The 16262-nt window shown below is 34.9% G+C and overlaps 1 protein-coding gene and 1 long non-coding RNA gene across 2 annotated transcripts; both read left to right on the top strand.

Annotated features, from left to right (window-relative positions):
* Positions 1-2225: 2225 nt before the first annotated feature.
* LOC147567511 (transcription factor FER-LIKE IRON DEFICIENCY-INDUCED TRANSCRIPTION FACTOR-like) lies at positions 2226-4075 on the top strand. The gene is made up of 4 exons (XM_086669647.1): positions 2226-2771; positions 3123-3326; positions 3424-3597; positions 3700-4075. The coding sequence occupies exons 1-4, from the start codon at positions 2277-2279 to the stop codon at positions 3787-3789; spliced, it is 963 nt and encodes a 320-aa protein (XP_086525773.1). The 5' UTR covers positions 2226-2276; the 3' UTR covers positions 3790-4075.
* Positions 4076-4608: 533 nt separating this feature from the next.
* LOC147567512 (uncharacterized) lies at positions 4609-6182 on the top strand. The gene is made up of 2 exons (XR_015230779.1): positions 4609-5591; positions 6094-6182. It is a non-coding gene; the product is annotated as an uncharacterized LOC147567512 (long non-coding RNA).
* The last annotated feature ends 10080 nt before the right edge of the window (positions 6183-16262 follow it).

The following is a 16262-nucleotide window of genomic DNA, read 5'->3' on the forward strand; positions in this document are numbered from 1 at the left end:
AAGATCGATTAAAAGGAGGAGGATAGATCAAGAGAGAGATAGAGACAAAAATAATTAGTGGTCAATTGTGGTGGTGGTCTGTGATAAAAAAAATGGTGGTGAAAGTGATCTGAACATGAAGAGATAGAGACAATAAAATGCCCCCTAAGCCAATCTCTATGTTCCCTAGAGACTATTTTTGGTGTCAAAAACCACGACATTGATATTGGAAAAAAAAAATCAATTCTATTTTGGCCCTCTAAAGATGATCAACTTTTAATATGACCCATTTTGAACTGACAACTTTAGCAATTTCATTCTCTTTCTTTCTTTACCTTTCATTTGAAAAAAATTGTCTCGCCAACTTTTCTCTCTCCTTTGTCGGAAAACAGTCGACAGTGAAACTAACCAACTCATTGTCGATGACCATCTAGTAGTATTTTGTCTTCTTCAGCCATCAACCACCGACCGGACACCACCACTGCTAACATTCCCTATCTTCTTCCTCCCCCTTCTCTCTTTCTCAAATTCTTAAACTTTAGTCACAAAGGAACTCTCCCAAATCCCATACATCCAAAATCCCAGACGACGTTCACTAGGGACGAAGAAGAAGAAGAATAAGAAGAAAATAGAGGAGGAAGAAGAGAGTTGGTCGACCGACTGTGACTACTATTTTCCGACGAAAGACAAGGAAAAGATAGGTAATTTTGTTGAAAATAGAGGGTAAAGAGCGAAAGAAAATGTCAATTGTAAAAGTTGACTCGCAGGAAGTTCAAAAGAGAGCCGTAGTGGAAGACTGGAAGGTCGTCATTTTTATTTTTCAGTAGACCATGTTAGTGAGGTGGCTATTCGTGGAGGGCCAAAATGGAATTAAGTCATATAAAAAGGTTGGATACCAAGCTTGTGTGGAACATTATCCATCAAACATCTCCCCTCACGTCCTGCGTGCAGTACACAAACTCACATTGTATAATAATATCGTTTTCCCCTCTCTCGTTTGTAGAACTAAATACATCAAGCTTAGAGGTGAGAAAACAGAAGGGTCAACGGTATCATGTAATCTCTGGGCAGTTATATTCCGAGTTCAACCAAATCTTTAGAGTATCTTCAATCCAAGACTCAAATTGAAATTCTAAAATTGTGTTTCACAGGTATTTTTCTTTGAGAAAGAAGAATTCTTTTTTTTACAAAATTATATTTTCCTTGTGTTATCTAGGGCATTTTGAGTTTTCACGAAAACTTATCTCTGATGCAAAATTCAGTTTGAGTGTAAATATGTTGGGCCTGCATTCTCTTAATTATAAGATGTCTCAAAAAGAAATTCAATATTTACTCATCTCAATTGTTACTCAATATTAAAAATAAAATTACTCATTCAGAAACTAAACCCAAGTAATTTTTAAATTTTTTAAGTGTTGAATTGAAGATGTCTTTTGAATTGAAGATCTCAATAGTGAAATCCAAGAAAGAGTATCTCAACTGAGACTTGACACATGTTTCGCATTAGAGATGCTCTTAGTGACTTGCTACTCTACCACGAACTAGAAAAAGAAAAAGACATTTCTTCATCGATTTTGACTAATAACTACAAATTTCCTCATATTTTTATGTAAAAAATTATTCTTTCTTGCCCAATTGCCTCTCAGGTGACTACCCAGTGAGGCTTGAACTGTCAATTATATTTTGGATTCGGCCGACTCATTAGTATTCTCATCCCCCAATATATTATTTTTTCAAGTTACTACTACTCAAACTAGAGAAAATATTATTTTTATCTTAAGTACTATATTAAACTAATATATGTTGTAGTTATTGAATGGGACATGTTGATGACATTGAAAATGACTCACTACATATCCATCAAAATTAGACTAATTTCAGTTTTGATAGTTAATGTTTAGTAATTTATAAATTAAAAGCAGTGACATATCTAGATATGTAAGAAAGAATCTCAACTAGTTCAACAAAAAAAAAAAAAAAAAGAATCTCAACTATCTATCTATTTCCCTATCATTATTTCATATATTTCATGCTATATATACCTAACATTATATTAATTAAATTTCAGCTATACAGAAAAATAATTCTTTTCTTACCTAAATGAGAGGCACAAAATGTCACGTCGGAAAATTGTCGGGCTACATCAGCAACATAACATTTGATACCATTCACACTAGTCATGTTCGGATTATATTAATTAAATTTCAGCTATTAATACAACAACCAATCTTAATCTCTTTAATAACCAACTTTTGCAACATATTAGCAACAATATACCACCAAAATCAAGCTTAGCTATGAACTATAATCAAGACTTTCAAGATATCCAAACATCCCAAGTGCATCTAAATGGTTATGATCTTCAAGATTTTATCATTGATGCGAATTTTGAGCAATTCATCGATCTAATTACTAACGATCCAGTCGATATTTTTACTCCTTTTCATCAAGATGAAATTTTATTTGGGGGTGACAATGGATGTGATCAGTTCTTCGCCTCTACTCCTGAAGAGGCGACGTTGGGATTCAACTCAACAAGTAATCCTTATGATTCCAATTTGATTGCTCATCATGATTATGTATTGCCATTTAGTGTTAATTATTTGGAGGAAATGGAAGAAACAAATGATGAAGACTATTCGGGAACAATGACTAGTACTAATTTAATGTCGAAGAAGAGGAGCGGAACGATTGATGATTCGAGATCAATAAATACTTCGGAACGGAGGAGAAGAGTTCGAATGAAAGAGAAGCTCTACGCATTACGTGCTTTGGTTCCTAATATAACCAAGGTATCTGCTCTTTCTTTTTTTTCAAAATAATCTCCCATTACATACTCCTTTGATAAACGTGCGTAGTGTTAAAACGTACTATTATAAAGCAATAAAAAAAATTCATCAGAAAGTAAAATGTTGTTTTAACCGTAAAAATGCTCGTTTATTTATTTATGTATTTATATGTTACATGGACTTACATTCAACGTGGTATATATACATCATTCGTAAATTAATACATGAACTAAATAAGCTCAAATATTTTAAAACTAATTATATTTACTAATTAATTCATTATTTCCAAATTTTAAGTGGTTGATATGGATGCTACTTTTCCAACTAATTTAGGGTTTTTTTTTTGGGTATTAGATGGACAAGGCATCAATAGTAGGAGATGCAGTTTTATATGTCAAAGAGCTCCAAATGCAAGCAAAGAAACTTAAAGCTGAAATAGCAAACCTTGAATCCTCATCATCCATGAAGGAAACAAGATCCTCTCAAGAAAAAAATCCAATAAACACCACCACAACTAACTTCCATTATAAGCATCCAATTATCAAGAAGATTGTGCAGGTGCTCAAAGTCCTCTTAATAATATTTGACCAGTCTTTTTTAAAAATTCGGTTTTGTAACATAAAATTTTAAAATTTCTTTTTATGTGGTCGAGTAGATGGACATTGTTGAAATGGATGAAAATGTGTATCATGCGAGATTGGTGAGTAACAAAGGAGAAGGTGTTGCAGTAGGCCTATATAAAGCTCTTGATTCCTTAACCTCGTTCGAGGTCCAAAGTTCGAGTTTTGCTACATTTCCTGAGAAATTTGTTTTCACATTTATCATCAATGTAAGTTAGCCTGATTGACTGAATAATAAATTTATTTGTTTTTGTTGAGTATTACTTATTTGCTATTGACTCTGTTGTTGTTGTTGTTGTTTTGTGAAATAGGTTAAACAATGTGGGGAGGAAATGAGCTTGTCAAGCTTGAAGTTATGGGTGAATAGGGCTCTTTTGAACCAAGGATTTGAACACCAATAAAGCAATTTTAGCTTATTAGTAGAAAGGGTGTCATTTCGGAGATTGATTTGTTTGTGCAATCTTTTAAGTGGCTGTGCTAATTCTGTTTTCATTCAAGAGATTCTATGTTAGGCATGAAAACACTAAATCAAATTACTATATATTATTCTTCGGCCTAGGTAGTGTATTTTGAAGTCAGTAGATCTGACTCGATATCTAAATTGACTTGATTCAGACTTAAGACTATATGTTTTTGTTTGACTAGTAACGTACTCATTTCAATAACTGATTATAGGATTATAAGCAATAGTTTTTTGCGCACAATAATTTCTATATGTCTATTAAGAATTTGCACCCTTGGGATCGATAAACTTTTTGAATCTTATTAACCAACAAGATACGACTTTGTGCTATGGTTAACTCAGTGACAATAAAAAATCCCCATGGAATTCCAAGAATTCTTATTATACGTCCGTTCCAACCTTCAACCCTCTTTTCTAGGTGCATTGATGTTGAATCAATCAAGGGCACTTCTAACACTTGTTCCACTTTCGGAAGACCTTGCCTTATATCACCCGATCTCGATTTTTCATATATATATATATATATATATATATATATATGTTATATGTAACTAATGTATCTCCTTCGTAAAGGGTTTCACCATAATGTCCGTGAACAATTGCTCCCGGAGTAGTCAAACAGGATTTAGCTTATCTTATTACTAAGGAGGTGTTAGAATATATGAGTGTTAGAATATTTAGTACCACATTGCCCAATAGATAAAACTTCTCTCTTATGTAACTCCTTATAAAGACTTATGTAATAGCTTAGAAAATTAATACAATCAATACAATTTCTCTATTTCTTACATGGTATAAGAGCTTCTAGGTTTCTTTCTTGGGTTAGTCAATAGAGTCTTCCGCTTGCCGGCGGCGGTAGTCCCATTAATGGCTACCGTCCGCCGGGCTTTTATCGGTTTTTAGTTCAAGTTTAGTGTTTTTTTTTTCTTTTCAATAAGAGTAGTTCTTTTCTATTGTTGAGATCTAATCATTCTTCAATACTTTTCTCAATAGTATTTGAAGATGATGAAGATTAACAAGAAGATGAAAGATCCAAAGAAGAGTGATTTGTTGAAGAAATCACATGATATACTCTTCAATGATCTCAAGCATTTCAAATGTCAAGTCCTCCACAACATCAAATCCATGTGTACCCATGGTCCATGAAGTTATATTTTGAGAGAAATTGGAAAGCTATTAGAGAGGGGGAAAAGAATTCATGGATTTCTTGTTAGAATAGTTATATACCCCATGTTTATCTTGAAACTATACTTATAGTTTTCCAAAATCTTGATTTCCAATATGATGCACATGAAGTGTTTGATAGATTGCATCAAAGAAATCATGCTTATTCTCAAAGATGATGCACATGAAGTATTTGATAGAATGCATCAAAGTAATCATGCTTATTCTCAAAGATGATTTTCTTTTGATGTTTTGAAACCATGTTTGTGGGTTCTATTTGGCAAAAAAGTTCATTATCTTAGTTGATTTGCTCATACTTCTTGTATACAAGTTGAGAACTCTCAAGCTATTGTTCCTTAGTTTTCATAAGATCAAATGAAGAGGAGATAAGAGAAGATTATAAAGAAGAATTGAAGTGGGAAAAATCAAGAATGGTGATTGCTAGTGGTTGAAAAATGATAAAATCATAAGATCAAGGGTTTGCATTATATTACATTGATGATGTTGGAGTAATAATCATGTGTGAGGGCTATTAAAATCAATGGAGTACGAACTCCAAACAAAACCTTGACAATGGTTTATAATTGTCAGCGCTTTCTCTTTAAAAAGGGAAAATACCTGGCAATGGCGCCGACTTTTCTTCAAATGGTCTTCAAATGGAGAAAAGAACAACAACAACAACAACAACAACAACAACAACAACAACAACAACAACAACAACAACAACAACAACAACAACAACAACAAAAACAACAACAACAACAACAACAACAACAAAGAACAACAACAACAACAACAACAACAACAACAAAGAACAACAACAACAACAACAACAACAACAACAACAACAACAACAAAGAACAACAACAACAAAGAACAACAACAACAACAAAGAACAACAACAACAACAAAGAACAACAACTTAGCAACCTCACAATGATGTCTCCATATCAATACCAAGTCAACATCTACAAATTTTAGCAAACTCATGAATTTTTCATTAGCAAAAGTCATTAGTTTGAGGGGGAATGTTAGAATATATGAGTGTTAGAATATTTAGTACCACATTGCCCAATAGATAAAACTTCTCTCTTATGTAACTCCTTATAAAGACTTATGTAATAGCTTAGGAAATTAATACAATCAATACAATTTCTCTATTTCTTACAGGAGGCAACACGAATAATTAGAACCTGACCCGATTTGAGGTGTGGTCTGTATTTGGATATACATACATTTTTCACAAATAAACTGCCCAAGACTAATTATTGTCGATATCGATTCACAATAATCGTGATGGAGGAAATTCCAATTTAGGTAAAAAGACTATAGGCAATACGTACCTATGGTAATTACAACCCACTTAGGAATGGGTGGGAAAAAATCTCATAGCTAGCTCGCTACTTGTCCTGCTCACCCAACACACAATAAGACCATGGCGGCAGGCATTTAGCACCATCTTCCATAACGATAAAGCGGAAGTGATCTTTTAGGCCCACACTACGCTCACGGATACTAGAACGGCGGAAGAAGGCGAAATTAAGGCTATAGTTGAAGGCATCAATTGGGTAATCTTTCACAAGATAGAGTTCCTTCATATTGAAAGTGATAACCTAGCTATTATTCAAACATCTCAACGATCCAAGGTAGCAAATCCATTGGCAAACCAAGGCGCACGTCCCAGTGATTCAGAAACTCCTCACAAATTTCCAAACTACGATCTTCACGCATCTTCCTCGCCAAGGCAATCCTCTAGTAGACACCCTATCCAAATGGGGCAGGACGACCCATAGCATTAGTAATTGGGAGCTTGTTCCCACTATAATTAGACATAAATATTGTGATCAGGTTTTAATTTATTAATCTTTCTGCTTTGCAACAAAAAAAAAGACCATGGCAGCTCGTGAGCAAGTGCCGGACAGAACACCATCTGTCCCATTGAATAGGTGGGTCGAACATGCAAGAAATTATGCGGGCTTGCCCCCAAGCCTGGTCCAACTATGACCACCAGATGATACCTGGCATGTAAGCCTAGTCGATTAGCCCCATAAAACTGCATATGAAAGATATGTTAATTTGTTTCAGTCTTACATCCTTCTCAATATTTTTTTTTTATATTGATTTAATGAGTATAAATGAATTCACATTAAAGATGACTAGAAGTCCAGTAGTCCACCTTGTTTGTATACCCACTATAGATTTTTGGCTAACATTGTTGTGGCAAATCATATCTCAATTTTACGATTAAGGTGTTTTCTAGCATCTCCCTAAAATGCAAGTATCGTAGTGTCTGTGCTCACGTCATCATTGGTCACGTTGGCTCAAGCTTACATGCAGACGTGCATTCACTTCTTGCCCATTTTCACACAGTTTAGCGACATTTGTGTACCTGTCATCGCAAATCAGTGTGTAATGGAATCAGTATACCATTTCAGATGATAGGTACTCGCGTGACCCCACTGTGAAAATAAGCATCACTAAGAATGCACGTCTGTGTGTAAAGTCAATCCAACATAGGGTTAGGAAATGGGCTGGAAAACCGGGTCCGCCCGCGGGCACTCGTGACCGCAAGTGACCACGGGCGTACGATGACCGCAAGTGACCACGGGCGTACGATGACCGCAAGTGACCACGGGTGTCAGGTGACCGAGTCGAGCAATACCTGTTCGACCGATAGGGTTCTATCGGACGGTTACAGACAAAAGGGTCCATCCGGAGGTCCGACCGGGATCGTCCACTTTAGAGAAGGCCTGCATGACAGTTCGTATACCCGTCCATATAGGACCGATCGTTTTACCCGACCCTTGATAGATTACTGACCCTAAAATTGCTTAGGGTTTAATTGAGTTGTTCCATTTTTGATGGACTTAATATATATATATATATATATATATAAAAAAAAACTAAAATCATTTTATTCATCTTAATACCTCTCGTCCCCTCCTCTTCTAATTCCCAAAAACCCTAGAGCCGAGCGGCTGAACACTGATTCCCTTAAACCTTCTTCAACCTTCAAGACTTCAAACGTTCTCCTCATCCTTGAAGTTCAAGCCTCTTTAACCTTTCGTGTTTCGGTATTATGTTCTTCGACCTTCAAGGGATCAAGTCTTCAACTTTTCATGTTTTTGTTCCACACCATATCTTTTTGTCTTCAGGGTTTACTTATCTTCAGATCTTCTCGTCTTCTTGTTCGATCAACTCGGTAAGATCTTCTCGTCTTCTTTTTTCAATCTACTCATCTTCAGATCTTTTCATCTTCTTATTCTTTTGGTTTGATCTTTTCCTATATTTTTCTTATATTTTTTTCCTTAATCTTGGAAGTCTTTGAATGTAGCGAAACGTCATATTGTTGTATAATTGGCCATGGCGACTTACCATCTTCAGATCTAAATCGGTAAGAGATTTTCTTATCTGTTTTATTTAATTTATTTTTTCAGGGTTTGAATCCATATGATTTTATGTATTACTTTTTCTCCTTCGGCTCAACCGACTTGAGCATGAAAAAAGGTTACTTTCTCTCCATATTTCTTTATCTTAATTTCTTCATTTATGTTTAATTTGATTTATTGTCTATCTTATTGTCTCTTTGTATTTTTTTGGCATTTTTGTTCCATATGATGGAGGCCATCACCCGCATGGGCCTCTCAGCCGTAGCAGTAACGGGCCTCACGTCCAAGTCGCCGAAGTTTAGAAGTTAGGTAGTTTAATTGTTTAAGAGTTTCCAAGTTTAGATGTTTTATTTTTTTAAGAGTTTCCAAGTTTGGGTATTTTATTTGTTTTCTAAATTTAGGATTAGTAGCAATCAAGGAAATTAGAGTTAAGTAATTATTTCCTTCCTAGTTTGAGTCTATCTAGAAGTGTCTAAAACCATGTAAAAGGGAGTCCAGTATGTCCTTGTTATTTACAGATCTTGGAATATTATCAATTGAGTTTATTATTGATCAAGTTTATCGTTATTTTATCAGTTTATTTGGTTATTTTATCATAGTTGAGTTTATTATTGATCAAGTTTATCGTTATTTTATCAGTTTATTTGGTTATTTTATCATAGTTGCCATGGTGGATTCCATCACTTTAATGCTTCCGCAACAATCTACATCAGCTGGTATTTAGAGCTTGAAGAATCTGGGAACAAAACATGAAAAAAAGATTTCATCTACCAATCTCACGAAAAAATATATCTATGGATACAACCCATCTTGAATGTTGGAAAAAATTTCCACGTTTATGTTGGGATGCTATTAGAGATGCATCTTAATTCTATATTGACCGAGAAGATGAAGGAAAAATTCATAAAGTTTCTAAGATTCCATTCTTCGACGATCAATTTCATATAAATTTTTTGATTCAACACATGGAGTATTGGTTCAGAAATCAAGATGTTCGTGCGAAAGATAAAGTTTTTTGGTTGAGCAACATATGTCTGAAAGAATCTATGAAAAAGTTCAATGCAATGCAATGGAAACTCATTGATCAATAAATAATTTCACAGATGAATGGACTACATTGAAAGTATCTTCATTCTTCAGGTATGTTTTTCTTCCTTTAGATGAACATATGTCATATGTAGAAACAAAGATTGACTCGAGAAGACAGTTATTCAAAGTTACTTCGATCACTGTGATCGATGAAATTGAAGTAGAAGTTCTTGACAAAAGGAATAAAATTCTTTCAATGGTGGAGGAAGAAGAATGAAGTAATTTTCCATCATTAGGTGCAAACTCTAGTCATGCTATGCAAAAACCATGCTCGGACCAAATATTTGATTTATATGCGATTCCAAGAGAAGAAATCCTCGTTTCGAATCACAAAATTCTTCCACATCAAATTGTGTCGTCATTGGTTTTATCTCCTAATGATCATAAACTGATTACAAGTTCTGGGTTTTATCCATGGAACCAATTGAAGACGCCCATCACGTGTCCAATATAATATCCCTCGAAGGGTTTTCACCTACTCAACTGCTTCCATTCAAGGAAGAAGTCAATAAGACATTAGTTCTTGCTACCCTAAATATTTCTGCTACAAAACTGATTTTGTGTGATGTATGAGCTAAGGTAGTTCCTAATTTTACAATTTATGATGGAGTTTTGGTTTATAAACATTACGAAGATGAACGTGGGAAGATAATTCAAGTACTTATTGATAGGGAAGAAACAAAGAGAGTGATGAAGTGGATGGCGAAATTCCTAGTTAATTTTTCCATAGCGAATAATGTGGTGTTCACGATCTTCCTCGTCGAAATAGTATTTGATGGGAGATGTAGAAATTTGTTGAAAGTTTGTTTCCTCCCATTGATTTTTCAAGTATCTTTGCATTATGGGACTCAGATTCTAGTTGGTGATTTGGTCCATATTTGTCTTCTTCGAATTTTCGGCACCTTTCGTGCAAAATGGGAAGTAAGGATTGCATTGTTGATCCTCACCGAAGGTCAAGATCGTTTTCGGACAGGGAATATGATGGAGACCATCACAGGCATGGGCCTCTCAGCCGTAGCAGTAACGGGCCTCACGTCCAAATCACCTAGGTTTAGGAATTGTGTACTTTAATTGCTTAAGAGTTTCCAAGTTTAGATGTTTTATTTATCTAGGAGTTTCCAAGTTTGGGTGTTTTCTAAATTAGGATTAGTAGCAATCAAAGAAACTAAAGTTTAGTAAATATCTTCTTCCTAGTTTGCCTCCATTTAGAAGTTCATATAAAAGGAAGACTAGTCTGTCCTTATTATTTATTCAACAAAAAAAAAAGTCTGTCCTTATTATTTAGAGATCTTGAAATATTATCAATCGAGTTTATTATTAATCGAGTTTATCGTTTTTGTCGTTATTTTATCAGTTTATTTAGTTATTTTATTATAGTTTTAATGGTGGATTTCATTACTTTAAAGCTTTCGCAACAAACTACATCAGCATCATTGATGCAGCCTCCTGCAATTTGGCCCATTATAGCTGCAGCATTTTGCCTGCTTGAATTCCTGCTTTTTGCCTTGCTCCCTTGTGTCGCATTATTGCAGCCTACTGCCTCGTTCCTGGTTGCTTGTGTGCAGACTGCAGCCTGCTTCTTCTATCTTATGCATCATATTATCTTTTTTGCTGACTCTATCAATTTGAATATGTAACTTTGTAAATTTTAATTCATAAAGAGATTTAACACTGATGGATCTTCGTAATTTCGATTTTCATGGTTTGATACTTAGGTTTCATGAGTTCTATTTCGAGTCGACATTTATGTCGATTATTAGATTTAAATTTTGAAGCTTATAAAGATAGTCAGTCAACTAGAAGTCCATTTCATTGGCAACATAATAGTGTGTCAATATTTTTAATCTAAACATCAACACGTATGTCATACTCGGATACTCGACTCGAATACGAAAGTGTCCGCCAAATGATGATATAATCAACTAAATTTTTGGTTTGTATAAGTTGTACTCTTCTAACTGAAAATTTGTTACTTCAGTAAATAATAAATTTTTGCATATGTTTGGGTCTTTGAGGGAAAAAATTCGTTTAGTCCGCCAGTTTGAGCGGTCAAAGTGGAGTTTCGTCAGTTCCGTCTAGAATGGGAGCAAGTTTGTCGGCTGGTTGTCCATTTGGACCGATTCCCAAACCTAATCTAACATGACCCAAACGACGTGAGCATATACACCACGGTACATGCACCATCGGAGAATACTGGAAAACACCTTACTCGTGAAACTAAGATATGATCTCCCACAAAGGTATTAGCAAGAAAAGATCTACTGCTCTAGTAGGGCGTGATGAACACCTAATATTTGAAAAGGTACAACTGTCAAATCGAAATTTTTAAGATCAAGATAACAAAATACAAAATAATTGAATACTACCTACACAGAGAAAATGAAGTTTAAATAGAGAATAACACATTGAATAGAAAAGTTATATAAAGAAATTTAAACGTGTGTATGAGACTTGCCATTTATTAAGGTGGATTCTTTGGGGAATAAAAGAAAAGCTCTGGGGAATAAAGACTTAGTCAATCAAGATTGACTTAGAGGATGATTTTATTCTTTAGTCCAAAAATGCACATGATTAAACTCTGCTCCATAATCTTCATCTCTTCCCTCTCCTCTCTCCCTCTCTCTATTTCTTCCACTCGGTATCTCTCTATCTTTCTCATTCTCTCGGCCAACATTTATTTTCAGAAAAAACACTCGTCATTCCCACTTGCCTAGTAGTAGTACAGTTGAACTGAATTCATGACAACCAACTCCTCCTCTATACAACATCTCTCTCTACTTTCTCTCTCTTTAAAACTTATAGGAACAATCCAAAACCCATCCCACAACCTTCTTACTCAGACAGAAGAAACAACACTACCCACCAACTATCACACGTCTCATGACTATGATATCTTCCACACTTTCATTACACATATCCTCGTCTTCTTCACCGCCATCCCTACTCATATCTCATTAATTCTCTCCTCCATTACATTTTTCTTGTTCTTCATTAGATCACCAACTAAAACAACATCAATATCAAAATATAGATTCGAACTAAAACCCTCTTTATTTTGTGACTATATTTGCTTCCATGTAATCTGTTGTTTTATTCTTGTAAGCTACCATGTATGGTTGCTGAAAAACCCTAATTTATTTAATTGTTGTTCTCAAATCTGATCTTCCTAGAGTACACTAGTTGGAGATCATTTGATGTACAAATTGAAATTCGATTGAGTTTGAGCAATGGATTTCTGTAATTGTTGGATCAAAATCACATCTTTCTTCTAATTAGGGTTTAATATAGGATTTTTCTTATCTCTAACTAATTTTTTCTGAGAGAGAGACCGAGAGAGAAAAGAAGTAGCAGAGAGTGACATAGAGAGAAGCCCAGACAAAGTGAGATAGTTAGAGAGAACGAGAGAGAGAGAGAGACCGAGAGAGAAAGAGACCGAGAGGGAGAATCAATAGGAGAGAGAGAGAAAGGTAAGAGAGAGGATGAGCATGAGAGAGATGAAGATTAGGGGGTAAAATTCGATCGGCTAAAATTTTGGACTAAAAAAGATATATGTCTCCTAAGTCAATCTTGATTGACTAAGTCTTTATTCCCCGGAGATTTTTCTTTATTCCCCAAAGTCGCGACCTTTATTAAAGTATTTGTGAGGCAATGAGGGATAATCCTACCTACCCACCGCCTCGCAACTCTTTTTTTTAACTCGAAAATATACATGGATACCCTTTATATTTATAACCCCCTTTACTAAAGCACTGGTTCTGAGACCAACCCTACTTCCGAGGTCACTCTTGCTAAAAGGGTCTAAAATTCCGTAAGTCAGCGGATCGTAAATCAGGTTAGATACCGATCCATATTCACGACACTTTCAACAATTCTCTACCATGACTTAAATATGTCACCTTGACTTAAATACGCCACCTTGACTCAAATATGCCACTATCATATGATCAAGGCCTTCTGCCATCATCGCAATAGCCCTATAAGGGCTTGCCCTCCAAAGCGCTCTCAAAATTTGTAGATCCCATTCACGTCCAAGCAATGATTAAACTTGAAAGTGGTCACTGCCTTGGTCAAGATATCTCCTAGATTTTCTTCCGTGGGTATCTTTTTTATTGTGATAATTCCTTCTTCAATCGCATCCTTAATAAAGTGATACCTAACATCAATGCGAATATTTCTTTCGTAATACATTTGATTTTCAGTCAAATGATTCGCACTATGGTTATCACAGTGAACTGTTGTCACCTTTTGCTTAAAACCCAATTCACCACTAAAAATTCATTAGCCATTTTGCTTCCTTCATTGCCTCTATCGTTATCATGCATTCTGCTTCAGATGTAGACAAAGAAACTGACTGTAGTATTGCTCTTCAACTTATGGCAGATCGACAAAAGTAGATCCATAACCTGACAGTAATCTCTTTCTATCAACATCTCTCGAAAAATCTTAATCCACATATCCAACGACAATTTAATAATTTAGAAGTGAATGTATGGCCTGTCATTGATATCCTGGAAACAGGTTAGCGAGTCGTAAACTGAGTTACATATCAACTCATATGCAAGACACTTTCGACATTAACTCTCTCCATACTCAAATTTTATATCTTTATAATCTTATAAATGGTCGTTGTTACTTGCAATCATTTGATGAGGTTGAAAGCTAAGTTGTTAGTCATCGTCTTTTGTTTACAAAATAAAAGCAAAAAAGAAAGATAGAATCATTAACCACAAGAGAAAATCACGAACAAAAAAGTGATATCACTTTTACCTCAAATTAGTTAATGACATAAACCCCAAATTAGTTTTCATGTAAATTCATGTTCAACTATGTACCATAAAATCTTCACGAAATTGTACTGAAGAAAACAATTATCTGAGAGATTATGTTGAAACAAAGAAAGAAAGGGAGGGAGGGAGAAAATGAGTATTTAGTAGAGGGATATAGGCCGGGCCAAAGTTGTTAAAAGAAATCTTACTAGAAGCAATCCTACAAAAGTTTAGAGGCAATGTGGTCTATTGAGGGCAATGCCAAAGTTAAGTTTGACCTAACGGCATAATTGACGTCGTTGAGTCAATTGACTGACAAAGGTGACTGGAAACCCCAGCCGACGACATTCATCCAAAAAAATCTTCACCTCCTCCTTCTTCTTTCTCCATATTCCTTCTTATTCTTCTTCTTTCTGCTTTCTCCGTCTTCTTCTCTTCTCATCTCCCTCTCTAAGTTCTTGAAGGGGAACTTAGAGAGAGAGAGAGAGAGATTGACTTCCCACAAAATTTTGCAAATGCCTAACCACCACCACCACCACCACCACCCCCCCCCCCCCCCCCCCACCATACAAAATTTAGCAGATTGACTTCGAAATTCTGTTAATGCCTAACCCCACAAATTTTGTTGAAACAAAGAAATTCAAAGGATCGGAACCGTGGTTGAAAATTTGAGGGCCTTGTGCCAAATTTTATTGGACGCCTTCTTGAGCATTAGCATAATATCCAAAAGTACTTTATATATCAATAAATAAAAATTTAGAACTATTCAATGATATAAAAGATATTAAATTGTTGACGAAACTAAATTGATTGTATGATGTTTCTAAATAATCGTTTCAATTATTTGTACGCAAACAGTATAACAACTAAGTAATTAGACTCTTAAATGATAAAAAAAACGTAATGAATGTGAGAGTCCATAGTGGAAACATGTTGGACTAAGATTCCACGTAAAAATAGACTAATATAAATTTGAAAATATATGAATTAAATCAATCTCGCGAATTACTGCTCTTACGAAATCATCTAGAGACAAAGATTTGCAAGAGAGCGAGAGTGAGAGAGAAAGCGAAGGCACGAAATTTGCGATCCAAAATTTACTATGTATGCATTACTATACCAATTTAATTTTTTTTCTCATTGATACTGTAATGACAATCTTCGTGTTTAATGCGTATCTATTTGAATAAAAACTTAATTATTATACTAAATATTTTTTTTTGTTCAAAACTACTAAAATCAACACGGTATCCAAACTATTGACTTTGTATGATAAATGAGTTTAGTGAGCTATTACAAAAAATTAAACTATTGTGGGGTTCTATCCTTGGTTGCCTTGGTGTAACTCAGCTTCGGCATCCACTAAGCTACTAGTCATTTCGTGATTATAGACTATATTTTCTAATTGTTAACATATTAATATTATAACGAAACAAAAAAAAAAAGTGGGCCCTTGTGGTGGGGGGCCTGTGCGCACGGCCCGCACTCCCCCATCCACGGCCCTGCCAAGGATACACACTTTCTCCCCAACCTCCATAAAATTCTTCCAAATTCTTCTAATGTTTTTTAAATTCTTCAAAAATATATTTACGAACTCCATATCAAATCCGAAAAAACAAAAAATTATAAACTTAGTGATGCTCTTTCTTACACTCACTTTGAAAAAGAGGGGATGAACTTCATAATGTCCAGAAAAAAACTTACAATCAAACGCAAATAAAAAAATTAAAAATAAAAGTAATTATTGTAGATGGAAAAGTTTACAAAGCATTTTAGGAGGCCATTTTTAATGGTGGTCTTCTTTAGGGGTCATTGGAAAACTGGTCATCTTTATCAAGGCATCTTTTTGAGTTGTTAAATCTTTAGGGTGCCAAAATAAAACCTGTCCCATCATACAGGAAGGTATCAAATGCATGTGGTGCCATTTTTTTTCATGAAACTCGAATTTTTTTTCCATAACTGAAATTTTATAAAAAGTTTTTCTTCAAGGCCGGTTTTCCCGA

The sequence above is a fragment of the Eschscholzia californica genome, unplaced genomic scaffold (genome assembly GCF_041429995.1).
Source record: "Eschscholzia californica isolate CP2 unplaced genomic scaffold, dmEscCali1.0.p SCAF_1, whole genome shotgun sequence".
Classification (NCBI taxonomy): Eukaryota; Viridiplantae; Streptophyta; class Magnoliopsida; order Ranunculales; family Papaveraceae; genus Eschscholzia; species Eschscholzia californica.